Raw genomic sequence first — 25766 nt, 5'->3', positions numbered from 1 at the left:
TTATGTAAATTCCAATCGATATAATAAAGAGCCAAGGTCGTAAGGACTGGAAAGGTCGACCCGATGGAAATCAGTGCTGGGTTGCCATGGTGACCCAGCACTGACTGGGGCCGCTGCGGGTGCCCAGACCCAGCACTGACTGCCTAGGGCAGTGATGGAGAACCTTTTGAGCTCGGCGTGTCAGCATTTTGAAAAACCCTAACTTAACTCTGGTGCCATGTCACATATAGAAATTTTTTGATATTTTCAACCATAGCAAAACAAAGACATATTTTTGATGTTTATTTTATATATTTAAATGCCATTTAACAAAGAAAAATCAACCAAAAAAATGAGTTCACGTGTCACCTCTGACACGCGTGTCATAGGTTCGCCATCACTGGCCTAGGGGGCTGTGGATCAGGCTCAGAGAGAGGCCTGCAGAGAGAGAGGCAGGGTCTGATCCGTAGCCTCTTGGCAGCCATTGATCAGAACTTGCCTCTCTTTCTCTCCCAGCCTGGCCAACAGCCGAGCCTCCATTTCTCTCCAGGCCTCCACTGGGGCTGCTGATCAGCCCTGCCTTTCTGATCAGGCCCCATTGATAGGCCCAGAGACTCTGACTGGCATAGAAACTGACCAATCAGAACCAAATCTGGGTGAACGTAAGGAGTCAATGGCTGCCTAGGAGGCGGAGCTGTTGACGCTGACTGGCATAGAAACTGACCAATCAGAACCAAATTGGCCTGCAGGGGCGGGCAGTTAGGGGTGATCAGGCAGGCAGAGGCAGTTAGGAGCGATCAGGCCGGCAGGAAAGAGCAGTTAAGGGTGAGATCAGGCTGGCAGGAGAGGGCAGTTGGGGGCGAGATCAGACCAGCAGGGAAGGGCAGTTAAGGGTGATCAGGCAGGCAGAGGCAGTTAGGGGTGATCAGGCTGGCAGGGGAGAGCAGTTAGGGGCAATCAGGTAGGCAGGCAGAGAGGTTAGGGGCAATCAGGCAGGCAGAGGGGTTAGGGGCAATCAGGCAGGCAGGCAGGTGAGTGGTTAGGAGCCAGCAATCCCAGATTGTGAGAGGGTTGTCCGACTGCCAGTTGAACATCCCCTGAGAGGTGCCCAATTGGAGTGGGTGCAGGCTGGGCTGAGGGAACCACCCCCCCTCCATGCACTGGGCCTCTAGTTATATATAAAGAACAAAAGCCCCTGGATTAACCTATCATCTCTTTTTACCCCCATCCCCACCTTCAACTAGACCCCAGTTTAGAAAAAGGGAAGTCATTGTAGCAATTAAAGAAAAAAACAAACAAATGAATTCTAGGCCTTTAGGAGAAACTCTGTCCTGAACAGTTCCAAGGGGCACCTTTCAGGGTCCTTGGGAGTCATACATTACTATTTGTATGACCATGCATAATGTTTTTGGCTTTTATGCTCCCAGACACCCAAGTCCTGGTTATTTAAGGATAGTTTAAAAGATTTTGAGGGTAATTTTGATAGAGATTCTCTTTTGATTTTTACCTTATTCACTGATCTTAGAACCTAACTCCCACTCCTATAATTTTTAGCACAAAACAATACCAGGGTTACATAGCAAGCATATGCCATTCTGTTCATAGTGGAGGTATTCTTATTTCACGTGGTTTAATCATATATGTTCATATACTATTAGTTTCTAGTTAAAGCTGAAATAGTTCAAATATGAATGTAAAAAACATTATAATAAAATATTCCAAACGTGACTGTTAAATCTATGGCTCTAGTTAGTCTCCATAGATTCTTTCATTCTTTAATTTTATAAATAACTAAAAGCAAAATAAATGGAAGTTGGATTAACCTTCAATCCTATATAATAAAAGAGAAACATGTAAATTGACCATCCCTTCACTACGCTCACCAGCCCATCAGGGTGAATATGCAAATTAACCCAACAAAGATGGTGGGTTAATTTGCATACACAGACGCCAGGCAGAGAGAAGAAGTGGGAGAGCAGGCAGCTTGGGGGGACGTGGCTCCCTCAGTTGCTCCCTCGGTCATTCCCTTGGGGGGACATGGCTCCCTCAGTCGTTGAGCAGAGAGCAGAGCAGGAGAGCCAGAGGCTTGGAGGCTTGGGGAGCCGTTGCTCCCTCGGTTGCTCCCAGTGTGGGGAGCACCAGGAATTCTGGGAATAGTAGTTCTGATGGCAGCCCCAGGACCGGAAGTGGAAGCCCAGAGCGCGGGAAGCACCAGGAATGCTGGGAATCGTAGTTCTGGTGGCAGACGGATCTCCTAGACACTAGAGCAAAGTGAGCCTGGAGCAAGTTACTGTTGCAGTGGGGGATGGAGGGAAAGCAAAGGTGAGAGACATAAGTAAAATCAGAGTGTCTAGGAAAAATTAAAGGGAAGATATCCTAAAACTTCCAGGAAATCTCCACCAATGAAGCAAAGAAGAAAAAAAATGCCTCTATTATTCCATGAGCAACAAACCAAACTGGGTTGGGGGGTCTCAGACAATTCGTTCATATGATTGCAAAGACAGACAGAAACTCCCAGATTGGAGAGGGCTCCCCTGAGGGCTCCCAGATTGGAGAGTGTACAGGTCAGGCTGAGGGCCGCCCCCCCCACCTCCCCATGCACGAATCTTCATGCACTGGGCCCCTAGTATTCTAATAAAAATAATTCAGAGGTTCACTTTTAATGGGAAAGGCCTGTATTACTTAGAAATTATTGATTTTACTCAAACACCAATCATTAAAAACTTGTTACTGCTTTATTATGTAATACTAGTGGCCCAGTGCATGAAATTCATGCATGGGGGTGGGGGGAGGGGTTGTCCCTCAGCCCAGCCTGCACCCTCTCCAATCTGGGACCCCTCAGGGGAAGTCTGATTGCCGGCAGTCGGACATCCCTCTCACAATCCAAGACCACTGGCTCCTAACTACTTGCCTGCCTGATTACCCCTAACCACTTCTGCCTGCCAGCCTGATCACCCCCTAACCACTCCCCTGCCAGCCCAATCTCACCCAACTGCCCTCCCCTGCCAGCCCAGTCGCCCCCATCTGCCCTCCCCTGCCGCTTGGTCGCCCACAACTGCCCTCCCCTGCTGGCCTGATTGCCTGCAACTGCCCTCCCCTGCCCTCCCCTGCTGCAACCCACCTCCTCCACGCAAGGCAGCAGAGATGCCGGGACCAGCCTCCTCTGCACCACGCGGAACCACAGAACCCCCGGGCCTCATCGCGCAGAGCAGCCACCAGGCCCCACCTCCGCTGTGCGCACAGCCATCTTGTGGCTGCCATCTGTGGCGGATATCTTGTGATGATGTCTCGCATGAGGGCCACCTAGCTTTTATTAGTATAGATAAATTCTAGACCTAATAATTTTAAAAATTATATATTTATTACCCTAAAGGGCTAATAACATGCTTGTTACTATAAAAGCACTTTTACTATCATGTATTTTTTAAAACTACACAAAATATTATTAACATTAATTTTCATGTTATTTGGTAAGGAGAATAATATAGTTTATTGTCAGAATGGCTTAAATACATAATTCTGAGTTACTTTTATTATAATTTCTAAAGTAAATTCCATTTTATTCTCTCTGTCTGACTTTAACTTATATAAAAGTAATTTGTGTATATACTATATATGTATTTACATACATATATGGCATACATATGTGTTTATGTAAGTATACACACACTTCCCCTAGCCTTCCCAAATAATACCTTTACATTATTTTTATATTAAAACTATAAGACTATTCCCAACTGCAATGCCCTGTGCATCAAATTTGAGAAACAAAAATACAAATTTCTGTATCACTTACTTTAAAGCTCATCAATGCTGGATTCCTTTTTCTTGTTAACCCAACCTTGCATTGATTTTGCTTAATTTTGGCTTTATTAATATCTGTGTTTTGGACTATATTATCCTATGCTTGATGTATATAAATCTCATTCATGCAATTGACAGCAGAGATTACTTCTTAATAAAAAAATAAATTATTGTGGAATGTTTAAGAACAAATAAATGGAAGCTCAATCAATGGATTCACTATGGAAAAACAGAAGGGACTACCATAGCAAATGTGAAAAAGGCAAAAGAGCATTTTTTGGATTCAGTGGCAGATAAGAAAGTGTAAGAGTGAACAGCAGCCTGTGGCTATTCTCCTTATAGATATTCCCCAAAATTGAAAACATAATTTTATGAAAGAGAAATAAAGAGAAGTTGTAAGATGTGAGTTTTCTCATGATATTCTAAGTATCAGACCCAGTAGTGTCAAAAAGCAGAAAAAGACAAAACAAAAACAAACAAAAAAACAACCTGTCAAGAGAAACTGAACAGGTAAAAGTGGTTTATGGAATATGATGGAAATTAGAGATTATTTTAAATGGAGGGTGGAAACATCTATAATAATAAAAGCGTAATATGCTAATTAGACTGGATGTCATTCCAGATGAAGCCAGGGCCAGAGGGAAGCCCAGGTCCGGGTGCCAGAGGGAAGCCAGTGCCGGCAGCCAGGGGAAGGAAGGCCTACTCTTGCATGAATTTTATGCATCGGGCTTCTGGTCTATACTAATAAAACTCTAGGTGGCCCTCGTGCATGACGTTGTAACAAGATGGCCGCCACAAGATGATGGCTGCCGCAGGATGGCCGTGTGCACAGTGGAGGCGGAGCCCAGTGGCCGTTCTGCGCAGTGAGGCCTGGGGTCCTGTGGCTCTGCGCAGCACGGAGGCCGGTCCCAGTGGAGGAGGCGGGTTGTGGCAGGGCAGTCATGGGTGATCAGTCCAGCAGGGGAGGGCAGTTAGGGGCAATCAGGCTGGCAGGGAAGAGCAGTTGGGGGCAATTGGGCCAGCAGGGCAGCTGTTAAGCATCAATCAGGCCAGCAGGGGTGCAGTTAGGGGGTGATCAGGCTGGCAGGCAGAAGTGGTTAGGGGCAATCAGGCAGGCAGGCAAGTGAGCGGTTAAGAGCCAGCAGTCCTGGATTGTGTGAGGGATGTCTGACTGCCAGACATTCCCCAAAGGGTCCCAGATTGGAGAGGGGGCAGGCCAGGCTGAGGGCCATCCCTCTCCCCCGTGCATGAATTTCGTGCACTGGGCCACTAGTTAGATATAAGATTACTGTAAAAGAAAAAAGAAAGTTGGCTAATTTTTGCTTTATCTGGCTTTAAATGGTCTCCATGGTTTCTTTTCCTTGTAGAATGCCGGAGTCACCTGGAGAAGTTCCTGATTATCCTCTGTTTGTCACAGTGGGTGACTGGCTGGATTCTATAAAAATGGGGCAATATAAGAGTAACTTCATGTCTGCAGGGTTTACGACTTTTGACCTGATTTCAAGAATGAGCATCGAGTAAGTGGTACTAGGGTTATGGCTGGGTTTAGATGCTCCACCCAGGGGATTATAAATTCAAGTACTGTATCAAGAACACCATGGTTAAACTACCTTTCCTAAGGCTACTATAGCATTCCCACATCTTTCCCCACCATTTCCAAATACTGTTCTAGTGGAAGTTGGACATTACACTTTTAACTACTATTCTTTAAAAGAATATATTTTATTCAAATCGCTATTTAAAATTTTATAATAATTTCTAAAATGCATATTGGGCTTGTTCACATCATAGACTTTACATCAACATGGTTTTATCCTGGTAAGTTATTTATTACTCACATATGCTCATCTTATATACTAGTAATCACTTCCTGTTACTTCATCAAATGTAATAATTGTAATAATACAATATTGTCATGTCATTTCAGATTTCCTTCTCTATAGTATTACGGCCAGTCATTTTCCCACTGTCTCAAAGATTTTCTTTTGCCTGTGTGCAATAAAAGTGCTCAAGATGTGCTTAAAAGGTTAGATACTAAAACTAGTAAGTTGAACCATATGAAATTGCCATTGTTTTAAAATAGTAATGACAATTTCATATGATTCAGCATAATACAATGGCATTCTTTTTCAAATTATTGAAAGATCTGAGAACTCAAATGGAGTCCACATTATACATTCCGCCCTACATACTATTTTGCTAACACTGTTGAAAATGTATACAATTACCTAAATTATATAATGTTTAGGGCTATGACATGTCTGAATATTACATTAGTACCTGAATTTGAAATTTTCCTTAAATTTAAGGTTAAATTGATGTACTCAACTGGCACCAGGGAGAAGAAAAAAGTAACAAACTCTTAATGTTCATTTATATGTCTTCTTAAACTTTTACTTTACCAGTTATACAATTTTTGGCAAATTTATAAAGCAAATCAGACATGTTGCATATTTGCCATATCTCAATGTTTATTTCCTCTCTCTCATACTTAGGTCTTGGATATTCCCCAAATTTGAAAACACAATTTTATGCGAGAGAAAAAAGTAAAGAGGAGTTGGCAAGATCTCAGATCTAAATGTTCATATTCTCTATTCTCTATCCCCCTCTTTCCCTGCCTCCTCTCTCTTTCTCTCCCTCTCTCTCTCTCTTTTTCTCTCTCAGTGACATTAGAAGAATTGGAGTCATACTCATTGGACACCAGAGACGAATAGTCAGCAGTATACAGACGTTACGTTTACACATGATGCACATACAGGAGAAAGGATTTCATGTATGAAAGGACTACAAGCACCGGTGTTTTGTGCCTCAGCATTTCTATAATGAAAGATATCCTCTCTACTACCCGCTCTTCTGAATCTCCAAACACCACTTTACAAACTGCTGTCCCCTGCTCAGACTACAGGGCACACACTCTTGTTTATGCTTCCAACCTGGATTTTTAAATCATGCTTCATAGCTCCTCCCTGAATAACCTGCAAATAAAACCCTGGCCCACTGCAGATATCACTACACAATGGTAAATAACTCAGCATGGATGTGTAACTTTGTTTAACAGCATTTGGGAAGTGTTCAGGGACTTAACACATAGGAATTTGCCCAGATGTAACTTCCTTAATGATGTATTTAGAGTTTGATGGTAGATGAAAAAGAAATAGTTGACCTTATTTTCATGGTTTGTGATCAAGTAGCTTCCAAATTGACATGCGTATTTATTTGTTAGGTAATTATATTTAACTCTATGGGTCGTATTGTTATTTTATTTTATAATGGTCCAATTGTTGATGCCTGATGTTGTTAGATTTACAGAAATGAGCAATGGTTTTATGTAGTGAATTCTTGTCAGGTGTGACTATGGTGAGAAGGGGGTTATCGGGGAGGGAAAGGGAGAAACATACTGTGCTTTTAGATCTTCTAAGGCTGGGTTTGTCTATTTTTTTTAAAGTGTCCTACATATTTCATGGTAGGTGGTAGTTTAGAGGCTTTCCCCCTCTAATTTTTCACTAACTACAGTACTATAGTACATTTCTCTACTACCTTATAAAGATCACCTCTGAAAGACCATGACAGAGTCCTTTGCTCTAAAGGCTTTCACAGAGTGAAGTATAGAATAAAACCATGACTATTTCCTTGGCTCTTCTTCACAACTTTCCAAAAGTAATTATTCTCAGTAGAATTCCTTGAAATAAAAGCTCTAAGATTATAGCCTTGGATTTAATGTTAAAATGTTAATTTAATTTAAACAGGATTTAATAATAGTTGCCTGGTGGCAAAAGAAAATAAACACATGTAGCTGACCATTTGATATTAGTGCATTTTGCAAGCTTAAGAATTGTGGTTTTGTTCATAAAAATAAGTTACATGAACATGCTGAGCTGTTTTCCAAACCTTCCAAGAGACAGGTATGCCATTGCATACTCCAAAGAGAACATAAACTGATCTAACACATGAACATACATAGATATTGTGTCAACCTGGGTTCATAATACAGTAACATAAAAACATGAAACAGCTAAGGTATGCTGTTGTCATAATCTTCTTGGAGGCTGCCGAAAAGACAAATACATTTTTTAGTGAATTAAGCTGAGTCAGCTTATCAAAATAGTGCTGTATTATGAACAAATTCAATTATAAAATCAGCTGTTCTTTGTGAAACTAAAAAAAAAAAAAATGACTGTTGTGCTAGGTATAAGAGTAGGGAGAATGTGTTAGGGAAGAAAAACCAAAAGGCCGGGTTGTCTAAAGATGCTAATGTAATAAATCAGTTTTTATTTGATCACATGGATAAAGGTGCCTACCCACATTCTCAGATTCCTACCTAAATCACATTTTTTGGTGGCAGTAGCTTTCTTGCTATTAAAGGAGATTCACTTTTTTTGTTTATCTTTTTTCAGATTTGTTGATTGTCCCGTTAGTCTACACTTTTCCACATATTTATTTTCTTAATGATTTATCTCCTGACTTTTGCCTACCACAGCTTAATTTGTCTCATTTCAAAAAAAAAATGTATAGAGCTAAAAGGAAGAGTCTTTAAAATACTCCTTGAAGTATACTAAAAAGGAAAAAAGTAGGAAATCCATCACTTTTTAAGTAAGTTTATCAGAAATAGCTAGCAGCATTTTCCAGCCATCACCCGCATGGTCACACATCACTCAAACTATCTGCAGTTTGCTTGATACATTTACACAAATATGAATACATTTAGAGGAAATATAAAATATCCACATTTACCTGTCTTCAAATATATATTAAATAATAACATAAATAACAGATGTAAAACAGATTAAATTTATTAACCATATATATTTATTTTTATAATACAATAAAAAAGGTATTTAGAAAAATAAGGAATAGAATAATTATGGTCTTCCATAGGACTTTGTCAGCAACATCTGTATACTTTGATGAAATCTTTAAATTTCTTTAGGAAAAGCATTCAGTGTTTGCTACATTGAAGTTCTCTGTTAAGAAATTTTTTCCTTAAAAAAGTCTGATTCTATCCATATCTGCTAATTTATACTTTTTTTCTTCCCTAACATCCTTATCTAGTTTTATAAACTGTCTTTTCACTTTGTCTCTCACCCCAAATCCTCTTTAAAATTACATTTACATTTTTTAGAACTATAAGCATGATAATCCTGAGTGTAATTTTGAACCTCATTATGGTCAGAGCAAGGTTGAAATATGTGTGCAATATTAAACTGAAACATTAAAAAATAAAGTTATTTCTTTACTGCCTATCAATCACAGAGTCCATGATCCCAAGGGTATGATAATATGCAGGAATGTTAATAGTTATGTTGTCAAATATGTTTGAAAATTTTACATGAAATATTTTGAGATTTACTAGTGTACATATTCAGTAGTTAAAACTTTAATATGCATAAGCATAGCACTTAATTATAGGAAGAAAATGAGTAACTTCCATAAATCACAAGCCTTCAGGAAAAATCTTTGATAACTAAAATATGCATATATATTCATGTACCTGCATTATTTTAAATTTTCTTATCTACACTACTGAGAGTCTTTTTGGATTTTCATCTATTACTCTGGTTGGTCAATTTCCAGTCTGTAGTCAACTCATTTTCTCATATTATAAGGCATATCTGAAAAAAATTTTAAAACAATGCACAATCGAGATTAGGTACATAAATCATCAAATTTAAAAAGTCAGAAATTGCAAAGCTATTAGCTTAACCAGAATCAATAATTATAGCACTTTTGCGCTGTTATAACTGTTGATAAGTACGTTATGCATGCCATAATCAAGATGATTTCTCTTATTTCACTCTGTACTGTCCTTCAAAATCTATTCAGCTATCGCGTAAATAAAACAGACTTCCAGCTTCAGCTTTAGGGCCTCAGTTCAGGAATGGAAAACTAATCCAAATCCAATCCTTGAAAAGCAGTCTTTATAGAAAGTCTTCTGAAGGGTGACTTTTTCCCCTAAAAATCCATTTTTATTTCTTCCCCTACCCAATTTCTACTCTGTAAAGCAGTCAGTTAAATCTCTTATCGCAAACGGTTCATGAATACTAGGTATCTTTTTTCTATTCCTTTATTAATTTTTCCAAACCTTCCTTTCTCAGTCCCCTCTGTTCTCTCTTTATTCCTCCATCCCATCTCTTTTCATTTCTCAGCTCCTACCACACCCCTTACCCTTATCAGCAAAAGAAAGGTAGCAGAGCAAGTCCAAAAAGACCTTATAGGTCTCCATAAAAGATGCTGAGGGTGGAGGGAAGAAGAAATGTTGCAAATATCATACTTTAATATTTTGGGTCCTACCACATAAATGGGAGCATTTGTAGTCACAAAACATCTGCGTTCTGGATTTTCATTAACTGTAAATTAAGTGTTTTGGAAAGTAATTGCAAAAATGGATGATGATGACCCTTTTCTATAGCTTTTGCTAAGGAAATTTATTATTAATTTAAAAGAATCAAAGACTCTTATTGTCATCTCACAGTTAGTGATATATTCATGGCCATATTTTCTGTTCGTGTGTATGTAGACTCAGTACCTCAAAGGTGTTACTAATTAGAAAACATCAGACACTTTTTAAAAACAATTCTTTAGTAATCTCTTGCCTAAGCCAATTCACTAATCTTAGTAAATATAAGAATAAGTATGAACCTGCAATGGTTGCATAAAGTTCTTTCATATATGATACATTTAACAAGGGAAAGAGATGATTACTCATGATCTATCTAACATATTACTAGGTGAAATAAAGAAACAAAAACCTTCATTGCAAGAAAATAAATACTCCATCTTTCCCTTACTGTTCCCTTAAAAAAAATATTAGGTATTTAAAAGATTTCTTAGCATGAAAAATACTATTTTATGTTATCAGGGGATGACATGATATTCGTGTCTTCTGGGGGGAAAAGATCCAGGTCATCAAAATGTAGTTCTAATTATCTTTCTTCTACAAATAATTTAATTCAAATTTCAAATGAATGATAGATTTATATAAAATGTCTTTAAAAGGACATTTACATCTTGATTGAAAGCCTTGGGTTCTTTACTTTTAATTTAAAAAAGGATTTTTGTTCAGTTGGCATTTGCTTTTATAGGATTTTAGAATAGATTTGAAAGTCTACCTTTAGCTTATCATTGTTGATTCAAAATTACTGTATTTAAAAATGAAAGAAAATATTAAAAGAAAAATTTTCAATTACTAAGGATAGTAAAGCACTAGTAAAAGAAAACACTTACTCTTTTAAAAAATAATCTGGCAAGTACTAAGTTTTGTGTTCTCAATGATGCCAAATCCCCTGCATTTTATTATGTTTGCACTTTCCCATTGAAAGAGAAGTTCTTTTTAAACAAAACCAAGGAAGGTTCTTGCTTGAATTTCAGTACTGGTTAATCAGAATATTAAATCTCTAAGAAAACTTTTAATTAAGAGAACGTTATACATGTTTCATTTAAAAGAAAAAATCTTAAAGAATTCCACCACCTTTAAAGAAGCACATGACAGATGAAGATGAAAAATAGCTCTTAAATGTAATGTAAAGATGTAGTTTCTACTTTAGGTTAGAAAATAAAGTACAGATTAAGAGCACTATTTCCTGGGAGCTGTAAATTAGAAAAGTATCAGAACTAGCAAAAATCTCTCAAGGAAAGCTCTGTCCTTACCCATGTTTCTCCATTATTTGTAACCTCTGGTTGTCTTTAATTTGTCATCATAAATTCGCTTTCAGTTAAAATAATAAGTTATCAACTCAACTAATAAATCAGAACTGAGATATGGCATTAAGTGTTCTATAAAATAAAAAAAAAGGAGAACAACCCTGCTTCGGGATTCCTGTTTAGTTCGCATCAGAGTCTCCATTTCATTAGTCTTCATTGAAGGCAGAACTACCTTTATTCCAAAATAATATGTTATTATAAAGAAAACTCGAAGGACATGAGAAATTTCACTTTTCATATGTCTAAATCAAATTTTACATTTAGGAATTATTAACTCTGAAGATAGACGTCCTTGTTTTCATGAGTTAAATGTGAGCTTACATGACAAGCAACATTGATATGAACATCTCTATGCACTTTTATATAGATCATCATCCTTCGAACAGACTTAATTTGCCTCTGTTCTAGAAAGACCAAATATCATTTAACTTTTTGAAATCATGATTGAAGGAGTGAATAGTGCTAAATCATAAAAATGAGTACACAATACACTTTCACGATTTTTATCTCATTTAAAATATCCTCTTCTATTGCTTTAGTAATAATAAAGTCTCTCTTCCACATTTAGTAATTTGTAGAATGAAATGTGCCCATTTAGATAGATAATGCTTTTGTTAAATTTTCATTTAAACACATCTTCACTCAGTCAAAGAGAAGCCAGAATATATTCATTCTATTTGCTCATTTTTCATACAAAGTACTAATTTCTGTGCTTTAGAGATATTTATCCAGTAATATCAATATTAAAGTTGTAATGTTTTTCTTTGACTGTACATGCTTTATTTATTGCCACACATTATTTTTGTCTTTGAAATAAATCTATTTAAAATTGTGGTCTACGACAAAATCAATGGCCTCTCCTTTGCTAACTTATAACTGAATGAGCTATGTTTTGGTTTATGTGATTGACGTGAGCATTGTGAAATCTAATTTGTTTGAAAAGGCATTGGCACTTTACCTAGAGCTATTATTGCATATCTTCAAAAGTATCTTTAAAACAATACTAAATTTTGTGAACAATATAATAATAAATACTTACTGGAGCTTTTTAAAATTTCTGCACTTATTTGGAAAATAAGGTTTAATGTGCATAAATGTTTGTCATTGAAGTTTTTAATTTGTCTTAATGTAATGTTTCTTCCAATACCATGTGTATGTATTCAACAAAAAAATGTAAGAATATATCTATACTATGCAAAAATCTAATTTTCTTTTTACAACTGCACAGTTTTGATATAGTTTTAGTTTTTTAGGCCTCCAAGAGCAAAAAATGAAAATGTGAAATGTGAGCTTTGGGGGGGAGGGGCACAATACTTGAGAGTCCTAACAAATATGAAAATGATTTTAAATGTTACTCTATGTGCTTTAGTTCTGATACATTATTAATCATTTTGTTAATCATGCTCCAGCTTAGATTGTGCTATTGAACATTTTAATAACTGCAGAATATAAATTTCTTTGGACAGTTTTCACGAACTACACTTGGGCTTGATTTTATATGCAGTGCAAACTTAATTTTGAATTCTGAAGGAATCATTGTTAATTAACAATCTATGTTTCTTAAAATGTTAGTTATACCTCTATAATAACCTAATTTTTTAAAAATCAGAGGCAGAGCATGAATGCAGAATGTAGAAACAGATCAAGTTCCATTAAAATTGAGGAAAAGATGAAAAGGTAACATGAAGAGGAGTTTGTGTTAAAACTATTAATTACCTCAATTTTAAAAATGAACAAAAACACTATTAGAAAGGAGTAACTGAAAATTATGTTTCTATTATTGGCAATTATGAAACTAAATGAATTTTAAAGATGGAAATCTCTAAAACAAGTATAAGTCCAATAATATTTGTTTAAAAAATATTGATATATAAAATTAAAAAGGAATATTTTCAAAAATAGAAGTTTATTATTTTTATTTTAATAGTAGACCAAATGAGCATGATTGTTAACATTTCCATACTAATTCTTTTTATTTTAAGGCATATATAATCAAAGAATTTGCACAAAAATACATTGAATATTAGACTGTCAAAGCACTTTACACATATTAATAAATCACTCCCATTAAAAATTAAGCGTTTTTTCCCCTGCTTTATTAAATATAAGATGGTAAGTATATGTAAAATGCAGATAAAAATAATTGAATTGAAAGAGTAGTCTTGCATTTATGCAGTTACATAAATTTTAGTCTTAAATATTTTAAAAATATTGTACAAGTATATTTTATGTTATATCTTTGATCTCTAAATGTTTATATTCTTTCAAGTAAATTGTCTTGAAAATAGTCCATTGTTTTCAGTTGTTTTAAATGTGTTTTTAAAAGAGCTGCTTTATTTTTTATACCTCCATTCAGCCTCAAAATGCTTGTAACTTTCTAATTCTCAAAGAAGTTGAAGGCAAATACCATAACATAGTGGCTAGAAGTTATTATTTTTAAAGTTACTCGTCTTTTATTGAATAGTGGCCAAATATCCCAAAAAGCCTGTTGGAGAAAGAAAACTTTTTACTTCCTCGTGAATGGAAATACAAAAAGAAATCCTTCATTGGCTTTTGTGTATTCAGAACAGTAAACATATATTTTTATAGTAACTTCTCACTGCTTACTATTTAATCAATTTTTTAAATTTCACCAAATGAGATACTTAAAACAAAAGTGAAAAGCCATCCCATCTTTGTATAAACTGCTTATTTTCTCCAAAATCCCTATGAGGAAGCAAAACATTCAGTTTTCCACCATACAAGCTTGATCACTCTACTATTAAATGAAATAGGTATCTATAAAGAACAATAACAACAACAAATCATGACTTGTCTAGTCAAAGCTCTTTACACTATGGGGAATAGAAACAAACCAAAAATTAAAGCAAGTCATGTATTTTTGCTGGTCTAAAATTGTATAATTCCTAAATTTTAAAATAGTATTCATAAATATATACTGATGTCTTTAGCTATACATAATTATCCCTAAGTCCATTCATTCATCAAATAATGTTTATTGAACACTCATGTATCAGTGTCCTGTTCTAAACACTGACAACATGGGGTGAGCAAGACAAGCAAAAGCCTCTGTCTCATGGAATTGACCTTCCGGTGATAAAGATACACAACAAAGAAACATTAGTACATGTTATACTGATGATTAAGTTAATAATGTTACATAGGATGACTATGGCTTCTTTATATGAAGTGGTAAGGGAAATCTCTGAGGATGTGACATTTAAACTGATATCTGAAAAGCATGAAGGAACCAGTCATGAGAAAATCTGTGGTAAGAGCATTCCAGGCAGAGGGAATAGTTTAACGTGTGGGAGTTTGGAGTGTTTGGGAGAACAGTGTGCTTGGTACACAGTAAATGAGCTGACAGAAGCAAAAATTAAATGGTGTCAAAGAACATTTATGAGACTACTGTGATAGTTCAAGGGGGGAAAAACCAGTGGGTTTTGTTAAAGTGCAAGTAGAAAAGATGGAGAGAAGTAAATGGATTTGGGGTATGTTTTAAAAAGGGGCTTGCTAATAATGGATTGGGTATGAAGAATGAAGAAGAGAGAAAATGATAAGTTCTACATTTGTAGAATAAGAAACTGAGTCCATTGTGAAGCAGAAGGGTTTGGAGGGGAAAATAAAAAGTTTGGTTGTATGCATATAAACCATTAAATGCCTGTAGATACTCAGGTGGAGATATCAATAGATAAGTGTAAATGAGAGTTTCAAGATCAGTTAGGCTTAGCATCAGTATTTAGAAGTCATCAGTATATAGATGGTATGTAGTTTTGAAATCACCAGGAAAAGGCTGTAAGATAAAGAAGTAGGCCTCGATTGAGGCCCAGAGCATTCCATGGTTTAGAAGCTAGGCAGAGGACACAGAGAAGTGTAAGGTAAGGTAGAGAGGGGGGAAAATGCACTTGGTCACCTGGATTAATTACTATTAAGAAGTCAAGATTAGAACAAAGAAATGGCCATTGGATTTGGCAATTCAAGACCTTGAGAAGGTCAGTGTCTGTGAAGTAATGAAGTCGAAGCCTGGTTGAAGTGATTAAGATTTTCAGAAAGAAGGTGGAGTCAGTATCATAAACAACTCTTTCAAAAAGTGTTACTGTAAAGAAAGCAAGAGAAATAGGGCAGTGGCTGGAGGGAGATGTGGGGTCAAGAGAGGGTTTTGGTTTCATGTGTTTTTAGAGAAAGGAGGCTAGAGCATATATATATATATATATATATATATATATATATATATATATATATATATATATATATATTAATGAGAATGATCTGGTAGAAAGGGGGAAACTGGTCATGCAAGAGAGAATATAATTATAGAAGAAACCTTGAGAGGGAGAAGGGTTAGTATTCATAGCATAAGTAGGGAGGTAAGTTTTTAATAGAAGATGCATAGAACTTCAAAGGGAGGGAAGGCAGTTTGTGTGATATGCAGATAGTTTGATAGATTTGTGGTAGAAATGTAAGGATATTACTATGTGAGTAGTTTTATTTTACCAAAAAGAGATAAAAGTCAATATGGGGCTGGGAAGGGAGTATAGAGGGGAAAGGTATATTTGGAAAGGGAAAAGATGAATATATATATCCTGAAAGATGTGTATTGTATACTCAAGTTGTTGGGGTTTTTTTAACATTATTTTGGAAGGTGTGAGCCCCCATTTGAATTTTTTTTAAAGACAATCAGGCTCTAATTGTTTATTAAAATAATATTTTGTTTCCACATTACATGAAAAACATCAAACCAGCTGTCATTTAGGAAAAACAAATAGGCAATATGGTTGTTCGGTTAATGAAGGCTCCCTATCTATAGGAATGATGTATGATCTTTTCATTGTGCATGAAGCTTTATTTCTGGATAGGCTGTACGTAATTCAATGTGTTGGGATTTATATGTGCATATTTACTCTTTGGGTTTATTGTAAAATTAGATTGTGAACAATGGAATAAGATTGCTCTCCACATTTTTCTGCTGTTTTATCATAGCCAAAAATATAAAGATTTATGTACATATAAATATGTATTTGATTAAACATTTAATATTTAAATGGCCATTTCAAATATTAAATGGCAGATGTGAATAGTTGCAGTGTATTCAAAATAGTTATAAAAATCTTTACAGCACAAATCCTTAAAAGTTTATTTAATATTAAATAGTACTTTTATACAAAATATCTAGCTAACATCTAAGTTAAGACATTTAATCCCTCATACAGCAACATTTGATTAATTAAAAAAAAATACAGCTGAAAACTACATCCTTCCTATAAGTAAGAATGTGATTTTTTAAATCTCTTTGTAACCTGTCACTGATTATGGATTTAGCACTGTACCCATCTAGTCTTGCAAAAGGCGGGGAAAGATCTTGTTTATGAGAATAAAGAAATGCAGCACTGTATTATTTTTTCTCTTTGGTATTACATCACTTTTTAGAGCTTCTATATATGCCTTCCACTCAGGTCTCTTACACAGCCTATGTTCCCTTTTCTGGTTGTATCACAATATGGTAGAGAGATAAATACAGTAAAAGGGTATAAACAATAGAACTGCAATCCTACCTATTACCTACTTTACTATAACAGTGAAGTAGTCCATACTCACTTAAAGGTGGTATTGTTTTCATCTTATAAAAATATGTAATTTTATGATGTTTCATGTAAATTTTCATGTGCTGGCATGCTTACAAGTTAATAGTGTTATAGAATGCTCAGCTCTCAATGAGGGATTGTGGTGTACTGCATTACATATGTCATCTATTTGCTGAAAGAATATGGTGTTTAGCAAAACTACCTGCTGAGCAACATAATAAGATTTTTGTACAAAGTACAAATTACTAATTATTGTATTTTATTTTTCTATGATTTCCTAAGAGGCATTATCAGGGTCTTACAGATGGAGTAAGCCTGTTTATTACAATATCTATTAGCAAATAAAAGTTACAGTTCTGGTGGTTGAATTTGTTACTTTTTTGTATTTATTGATGCATATTTAATTTTTATTGTTTTAAATATCTACTATATTTAGCTGCTCTGTAGATATATTAAAAATTCTGAGTACAAAATCATAAGTGTAATTTTTCAAAATAATATCATTACGGTCAAGACAAATTCACATAAATCAATATACATAATTGGTACATATTTTTGTAGTGATTTTATATGGGCAAAATGTTTTGTAACCTTCAAGTAAATTGTTCAGTGCAGAGGCACTACTGTATACAAATTGCCAATGACCAAAATATACACATAATGTCTAACTGCTCAAACAGCTTTAGACCATCAACATTCATTCCAAAACTTCCATTAAATTACAAATCAGGATTTTCTATATTATTTTTAAAGTTTCTGGTAAGAAAATACATAAAAAGTATCATGAATTAATCAGAATAGGATTGTATTCATCATCTCTCACTCTTACGTCTTTTATCATTCTACTACAGTTCCAAAAGCCAGTATGAAATTTAAACTGGTAATAAAGTACCTGAAACTTTCTTCCCTTATACTGGTATCTTATGTAGCTTTCAGAAAATCACATACCATTTTTAAAACTGCTCAATCTCCTAACAAAATGAAGAGAGCCAAACTAACTTCTTAAATCAAGATGGAACAATTTTTATGCTGAGCCTTGAGTGTACTCTTGAAAGCTGTTTCAGTTGGCAAAGCACCAAACAGATTCAACATATGAAATATTTACTTTTTTTAAAATTGATATTTTCAAAACTGGCATTTTCTAGAATATTGAGTAAGCTGTGGCTATTTCATCTCTAATAATCATAAGTCATCACATCAACTATACTCATCTATTTATTTAGCTAATTTTTTGGTAAAATAATTATATGTCTGCCTAAATTTACTGAAAAGTTAGATATTCAATCTCTCCATTATATTTCTAGTTTTCACCAAATGTTTTGTACTAACTAAAAGGTTCAGGGTTGGGCCGGGGTCACACAGAATGAACTCAAGGTTCAGTGTAATCAGAATGATATTTATTGCCCTAACCAGTTTGGCTCAGTGGATAAGAGCGTCACACTGCGGACTGAAAGGTCCCAGGTTCGATTTCGGCCAAGGGGATGTACCTTGGTTGCAGGCACATCCCCAGTAGGGGGTGTGCAGGAGGCAGCTGATCACAATGTTTCTCTCTCATCGATGTTTCTAACTCTCTATCCCTCTCCCTTCCTCTCTGTAAAAATAAATAAAATGTATTTTTTTTAAAAAATGGTATTTATTCATGTCATGTGGGTGCAAGTGGACTGACTCAAGAAAGAGCCAGCGATGAATTAGGGGTGGGGGGGGTTGCGGGGGGCAGGCTTTTTATGCGCTCAGGGAAAGCTACAGCCGGGGCTTTGGCTTGACACAAATATCAGGTCCATAGTTTTACGGCCTTGCCCTTTGTCCTTCTGCTGGTGCCAGACGTCCTTCCGTCCTTCCTTGGCGGGAGGGGGGGGTGGGGGGGGGGCTGTAAGGAATTATGGCCTTGAGGCATTTCTATAAAATAATTACTCAAGGGGAGAATGTTTGTGCAAGGCTTCGGCTTGTAGAATGAGCTTTCCCTTTGACATTTGTTAGATTTTATAAGGCTCAAGCCTTATGTTCTCCAGTTAACCCTTTCACTACCCAAAAATAGAACTCAACCTAGGGGCAGAATATAGCAACTCCAAACAGGAAAAATTAAGTCTGTCCACTAAAGTTTTCTAAAACATAAGATTTCTGCCTATGTTTAAGAGAAAGAAAAAAAAAAAGTCAAATTATGGCTAAAAGCAAATTAGTTACCATCCCTTATCAACATGAGTCATAATGCCTGGACATACAGAGCAAGAAGTTAAAGAATCACCACACTTAAAAATCCTATCCATATAATAAAAATTTCAGTACAAAGGTAAGACAGGAAATTATTTAATAACTGCTATGTGCCAAACATATATACTTCTGTTACCTATTTTTTCCTCAAAACCTCTAGATGAGACAAATAGTCCTTTTGAAGATGAGGTTACTAAAGCATAATGGAGGATTAATTGGCCTAAGGTCACAGAATAAGGACGAAAACATATATTTGCAATTTCCATTACTACAAAGACATTTGTAAGTCAGTTCTTTTGGCTATGCAACTATATAAGGGTTTTGTTTTTTGTTAGTTTTTGCATTTCAACAGCCACCAGCCCTGGCCATGTTTCTTTTTCTTTCTTTTTTTTTTCATTGAAAAAATAACAGCCACAGTTGGAAAAGTAACAAAACAAAAAGCATCCCATAATTATACACATCATGAGAAGGCTAAAAAGGGCTAATTTCAATGTAACCCTGATACTTGGGGGGCTAGCAATCTGGATTTGTGCCAGCAAGTCCAGTGTACATTCTTGATAACCTATAATTAAGTCACTACCTCTTTCCCAGAAACGGGTCTTGCAGAATCTGTTACAGAGGCCATAAAACTGTGAACACTGCACTGCCCTGGAGGGAAGGTTATTAACGCTGGCACCATGGCCTGGAGACCCCCAACACCTGGGGTCCTTCTTGCAAACCCTGAAAAAAGGACCAGAAGCATAATCCATATTCAAGGGACAAAGACCCCAGAAAGATATAAAAGAGAAGCCGCCTGCATGTTACTTACTCAGATTTGGAAAGTTATTCCCTGAGTTCGCCAGCGAAAATAAACAGTGTCACTCCTTGTCTCTAAAGCAGCGGTTCTCAACCTTTGGGTTGCGACCCCTTTGGGGGATCTAACGACCCTTTCACAGGGGTTGCCTAAGACCACCAGAAAACACATATATAATTACATATTATTTTTGTGACTAATCACTATGCCTTAATTATGTTCAATTTGTAACAATGAAATTGGGGGTCACCACTGTTATGCCCAGATTTCAAGATCCCCAAAAGCCCACCAGGGAGCCAGCCGAGTCCGATACAAAAGCAAAGAGTCTTTATTCGAGCCAGCTCGAGCTCCCCGTCCACCACACTCACCGACACAACGGCAAGCCAAGTGGCAGAGAGAGAGAACTCTGTGTGGAGAGAGGTTTTATAGGGGGTTGGAGTAAGGGGAGGAGAAAGGACTGTGGGCCCTGCCGATTGGCCAGGCGCAAGTCGGTGTCTTGTTACACAGGATGTGGTAAGATGGAGGGCGTAGCCCTTACCCTGGGGCAAGATGGAGGGCGTAGTCCTGGCCCTTTCAACCACAGCATGAGGAACTGTATTAAAGGGTCAAGGCATTAGGAAGGTTGAGAACCACTGCTCTAAGGCGTCACTTGGTTTTTCTCTGGTCTTCTGCAACAGTATAACCCTCCCCTCCCCTATCATTACTTTTGTAAATTCTTTCTAGTCTCTTTTTTCACCCTCCATTTAATAGGCCAAATTAATTACTAATTTGGTAGTTAATTGCACTAGGTAGTTGGAGGAGGGATAAATCCTATACTTACAGTAACAAAGTAGATGAGAAATGAAAACTCTTTGAAGAACTTTTAAGTCAAGAACACCATTCATGGGTGGGGCAGGGGGGTGGCGAATTATGCCTATATAGGAAGATTGAAAGGTTTACAGAAAAAAAAAAAATCCTAGACCTTTAAAACTATTGTAACTATGTAACCAGGACAATCAATGGGTCCATGCTGCCTGTCACTACTTGAGCCAATTAAGCAGAGACAGGGTTGAATCATATATGAGTGTTTATTCCAGTACTGCCAGCTGTACGAGAGAGCAGCTGGTCGTCCACAAAAAGAAAAATCTGCTCTGCAGCCCCTCATAACCCAGCTGCTGATATAGGGTAGGACAAAGATTACATGGGGAAGTAGGCTATGCAGGCTGTGGTGGGACTCCATTGTTTGGGCAACAACAGCTGTTAATCTTTCCAAGATCATAGGCAGGTCTTGAATGAGAATGGAAGGCATTCCAAGGTTGACTCCCAGGCCCCGGGGCATACAACCTCCAACCAAGTTAGAATGCCCTTTCTTTAACCAGAGCAAGGCAAGCATGGTCAATAGAGCATGGTTAATATTTCCCATAATCATAACCAGTCCCCAATATTCTTTTTGCCCCTAACATCTGTAGTCTCCACTTTGGCAAGGATAGTAAAATGTGGAAAACGTGTATGTCAAAATATTTTCAATTGGAGGATCATCTGTTACTATAAAGTCCCAGTTGCAAGCTAAGGTGGCTAACTTTAAGCACTGAGAGTATTAATGTTTTCCTGACCACCTGCTGGGTTGGTTCCGGGGACTGTAATCCCCTCCGGAGATTATGCCTCCTGGAACTCTGCAGATCAGAGCTGGGAAGCCAGGATGCAGGCATTCTTTGGCGGAACCATACCTGCGAGTTGTCTTTCTCCCAACCTACATTAACACCTTTACTCCGCCAGCACCCAGGGTCCCAGGTGTTAGGTTAGGTGGCTCAGGAGGCGGCGCAAGAAATAGAGAGTCCAGTGAATCAGAAAAGAAAGGAAAGGAAAAGGTTTATTCTGCGTCCCGGGAGACCCGCGTACCCCCAGGACAGGGCACGTGGATTCACACCAACAGGGAGGGGGCGCTTTTTTTATACTGCGGTTGGGTGAGGGGCGGGGACATGAGCTGAGGTTTTCAGCTGAGGAAGTTTCAGCTGCAGGGGGTCAGCCAGGAATTCAGGAAGGAGTCAGTATCTGTGTGGGGGTCGTTGTGGACTCAGGGAGAAGCCTGTATCTGTGTCTGGCACGCTGATCTGTGAGGAATTCCAGGGGAAGTCCATTGTCTCATCACATGTACCCGATCCTGGGCTCTCTCGGACCTAACACCAGGCCTCTCAGAGCCCAGAAGAGGGTGGGTGCGCAAGGCAGCGGGGGCCTCCCGCACACATCTGGCTCCAGGGGACACAGTGCGTCCAGCGGTCGTTGCCACCACGCCGGGCCGTGCCCCGCAACGGCGCACACTCCTCCGCGTTCAGGGCGCCGCCCGCACAGCCCGTTCCGGGCGCTGATATCCCGCCAAGACCAGAACCGAGAGCGGCGCCCTCAGCTACCGCAGGCGCCACACGCTTCCGAACAGGCTGTGCGCGCCTACAACTCCCATCACGCCCCACGGGACGGCGCTCCCGCCTTCCTCACACTCCGCGGGCGGGCGGCGTCTCCGCGAGCTCCTCCAGACGCGGAGCGGGAGGACGGCGCAGGCTCGCTGTGAGCTCGGAGGAAGCGTGGCTGCGGACCGGAAGAGCCTCCGGTTGCCAGGGGAACGCCACGCACCTACTGACTGAGGCTCGGGCGGAGTGGGCGGCGACTCGTTCTCCAGCTTGTGGAGGCGGCTTTGCCCGGGACGGAGAGCCTTCCGTGGAGGCCGAGAGAGGAAAGGCGGAGGGTCGCCGCGGCAGATTCCCGTCCCTCCCCGACCCTCGCCAGCTCCCGGGCCCGCAGGTATTTCCCCGCCGACAGTTTTCGTGGCCGGCGGCGCCCATCACCTTGCCCTCGCCCGCCCCCGGCTGCATCAGGGTGGCTCTGCCCCCCGTTTTTCACTCTGTGGTTAGTTTCCCGTGTGAGAGGCGGGGAGGGAGAAGGACACTTCTGCGGTGGGTACTTGGGGACCCCAGAAAACTCCTTCCGACAACATTTGTGTGTTGTTTTGTGGTGGTGCTTGTTTTCGTACTGTCCAGTCTGGTGTGTTTGTGTGGTGTGTGGAAAGTATAACTACATGTTCATAATCAAAAACTGAGAGACGAGTAAAAACGTCTATTTGAGATAGCGTGTGCTGTGTAATTCACGCTAGAAACATTTTTTAAAGTTTATGAAGTACAACTCATAGTGTTTTCTTTGCCTGACCACTGTCTCTGCAGCTTCTCTTCTAAGTTCTTAACTGTGAATAAAATCCTAATTCTTTAGGACTTCTTTGGCAACAAGTAGTCCTTTAGAAAGCAGTTTCTCGGGTAACAGCCAAAAGAATTTGATTAGCTGGTGTGCAGCGGGAGGAAAACGGTGAGATACAAAACGGGAAAGGTAGATTGGAGCCAAGTTGCGAACAACCTTAAAAGCCGTGCGTGATAGTTTGGAATTCATTCTGAAAGCCAGTAGTTCCCAGTAGTGACTATACATCAGAAACACTGGGTGGCTTTTTAAAATGCAGATGTCTGATCCCATCTTCAGAAATACTCATCCAATAGCGTGCAGAAAACTTTAATTGTATTTCTCACTGTACAGTTAGGGCGTGATAAATAAATGTCGAGTAATTTAAATTGTCTTTTTACCCCTCCTTTCATGCACACAAGAGTCACCTTACAGAAATACAAAATTACTAAGAAATAAAAGCATATGATAATTGTTTATAAAGCAACTTCAATAAATGCAATTACACCTTTTAGAACAACTGACTGGTCTTTTAAGTTGTATGTCACAAGCATTGGGGCGTTTGCTAATCCGTGAAAAGCGGATGGAAAATCACAATCCAAGTTTCTATGAAAAATGAATATTCAATATCAGGCTTTTGACTATTGATGCTTTATAGTCGATGCCCAGAGGGAGATCATGTGAGAAGTCATCATGTTTTTTCAAATCGGTTCAAAATTGTATGGAAAACTATATATGTATGTCTTTATATCCGTATTTTACTACAGTAAACAACAAAGTGAATTATGGCAGATTTACTTTGAATTAAAATTGTGTGAATTGTTTTATGATATCAAAAGGCTAGCTTAAAGGAGATCCTACAAATGCTTATCCTTAAGCTGAGATAAAAAGGAATAGATTGAAAGAAATTTAATCTCCAACACAAGGAGAAAAATTGTTTCAGGCAGGACAAATGGAGTACCTGCCATCAACCCCATTCCTTGGGGAAGGCAACTGGGGCTCTTCTATAAGCCCCATGCTTGGATGGTCACGGCACCTTTTTTTCCTACACGTTATTAGAATTCCATTTAGAAACTTCTGACCATAATGATCTCCCAAGGGTCCTAAGCAAAGCTGATGCTGCAGCCTCCTTTCAAGTGCAGTTGTCTTGGAAGCCTCTTATGATTTAAGTTGCTGGAGCCTCACATCCTTCGAAGTCTGACCTCGTCTGGGATAAAAAGTACTGAAGGAGCTGTAAGATGACAGGCTTCTGGAACCTTAGATGGAAGTGAGAATAAATCAAATAAATGAGGTTAATATTTAGAGAACTTAAAAAAATCATGGTTCAGAGAGTAATAGGAAATATTTGAAACATCGGTGTATTATAGTTACTGCTATAGCAGTCCCTATAGCAGTTAAGGGCTGGCAGAGAAATATATTTCTTCTCCCACCCACATAGTAATGTTTGGGTAGGCCATGGACCTGAAGGGAACACCTTTGGGAAGTTTCATTTGGAAACCTGACATCTAAATTTGCCAGTGCCTTAGAAGGATATGAACAGGTGACCACATAGTGAGCAATGTGTTATCAGCTGTTTTATTTGACTTCAAAATACTTCTGTTTGGATTTCTAATGGAGATTTATTTAAGGTTTGCATTGGAAGGATTTTTTCCCCCCAAAGAATGAATTAATAAACAAATGAACAAGTCAGGGATGAGTTAAAGAAACTTTCACAGTATTTAAGAAAACTAGATTAAAATCTAAGATCGGTATTTACTTTCTTAAAATACTACTTAACAGGCTACTTCAGATACATTATAGTTTAAAAAAACAGATATTAAGGTTTGATAAACTGTGAGTGTTCACGCATGTGTATATATTATACATAAACTTCTTCCTAAATGAATTTGTAGTGGCTTGCCAGCAATAAATGTAAAAACTATGGAAAAATTAAGATAAATACAAGATGTCAAAAAAAAATGTATATACACTTAAACAGCTGATAGCTCAGTTTTGAAAATGAAATGTATTTTTAAGATGCTTTTATCGATTTTTAGAGAGAGAGGAAGGGACAGGAATAGAGAGATAGAAACATCATTGAGAGAGAATCATCATTGATTGGCTGCCTCCTGCATTCCCCCTACTGGGGATCAAGTCCACAACCTGGGCATGTGCCCTGACCAGGAATCGAACCAATGACTAGTGGTTCATGGGTCAATGCTCAACCACTGAGCACACCAGCTGAGCAAAAATGAAATGCGTTTTAATAAACACTGCCTTTATAATTATTCAAGGTGTGTGTAGACATTTTGGGAGGACATCCTATATATCAGAATTCTTTGTTTCTAATAATAGGAAATGTAACCTAAACTGAATATTATCAAGCAAACAAACAAAAACATGAATTTAGTATTTATTCATATTTTTGCAAAATAAAACGTTGGAGCTGGCTTCAGAAAAAGATTTAGCCAGTGGGTTCAAATGATGTAGCCAGAGTCTCAATTTTTCTTTCTTTTTTTTTCTTT

The 25766-nt window shown here is 37.9% G+C and overlaps 2 protein-coding genes across 4 annotated transcripts in view; both read left to right on the top strand.

Moving 5' to 3' along the window:
- EPHA6 (EPH receptor A6) overlaps nucleotides 1-9285 on the top strand; it is a 968470-nt gene extending 959185 nt beyond the window's left edge. The window contains exons 18-19 of the mRNA XM_059688042.1: nucleotides 5151-5300; nucleotides 6448-9285. Of these exons, the coding sequence (XP_059544025.1) occupies nucleotides 5151-5300; nucleotides 6448-6562 (265 nt within the window). The 3' untranslated portion in view covers nucleotides 6563-9285. The remainder of the gene's footprint in view (nucleotides 1-5150; nucleotides 5301-6447) is intronic.
- A 13277-nt stretch (nucleotides 9286-22562) lies between these two features.
- Nucleotides 22563-25766, top strand: part of ARL6 (ADP ribosylation factor like GTPase 6) — a 52071-nt gene continuing 48867 nt past the window's right edge. Inside the window, exon 1 of one of the 3 annotated variants that reach the window (XM_059688041.1) lies at nucleotides 22563-22839. The gene's annotated coding sequence lies outside the window, so the exon portion shown is untranslated. The remainder of the gene's footprint in view (nucleotides 22840-25766) is intronic. The other 2 variants (XM_059688039.1, XM_059688038.1) reach the window with 2 other exon arrangements.

Source organism: Myotis daubentonii, chromosome 3 (assembly GCF_963259705.1).
Source record: "Myotis daubentonii chromosome 3, mMyoDau2.1, whole genome shotgun sequence".
Taxonomy (NCBI): Eukaryota; Metazoa; Chordata; class Mammalia; order Chiroptera; family Vespertilionidae; genus Myotis; species Myotis daubentonii.
The sequence above is the reverse complement of the archived record's forward strand: the minus strand, read 5'-3'. Positions and strand labels throughout refer to the sequence as shown.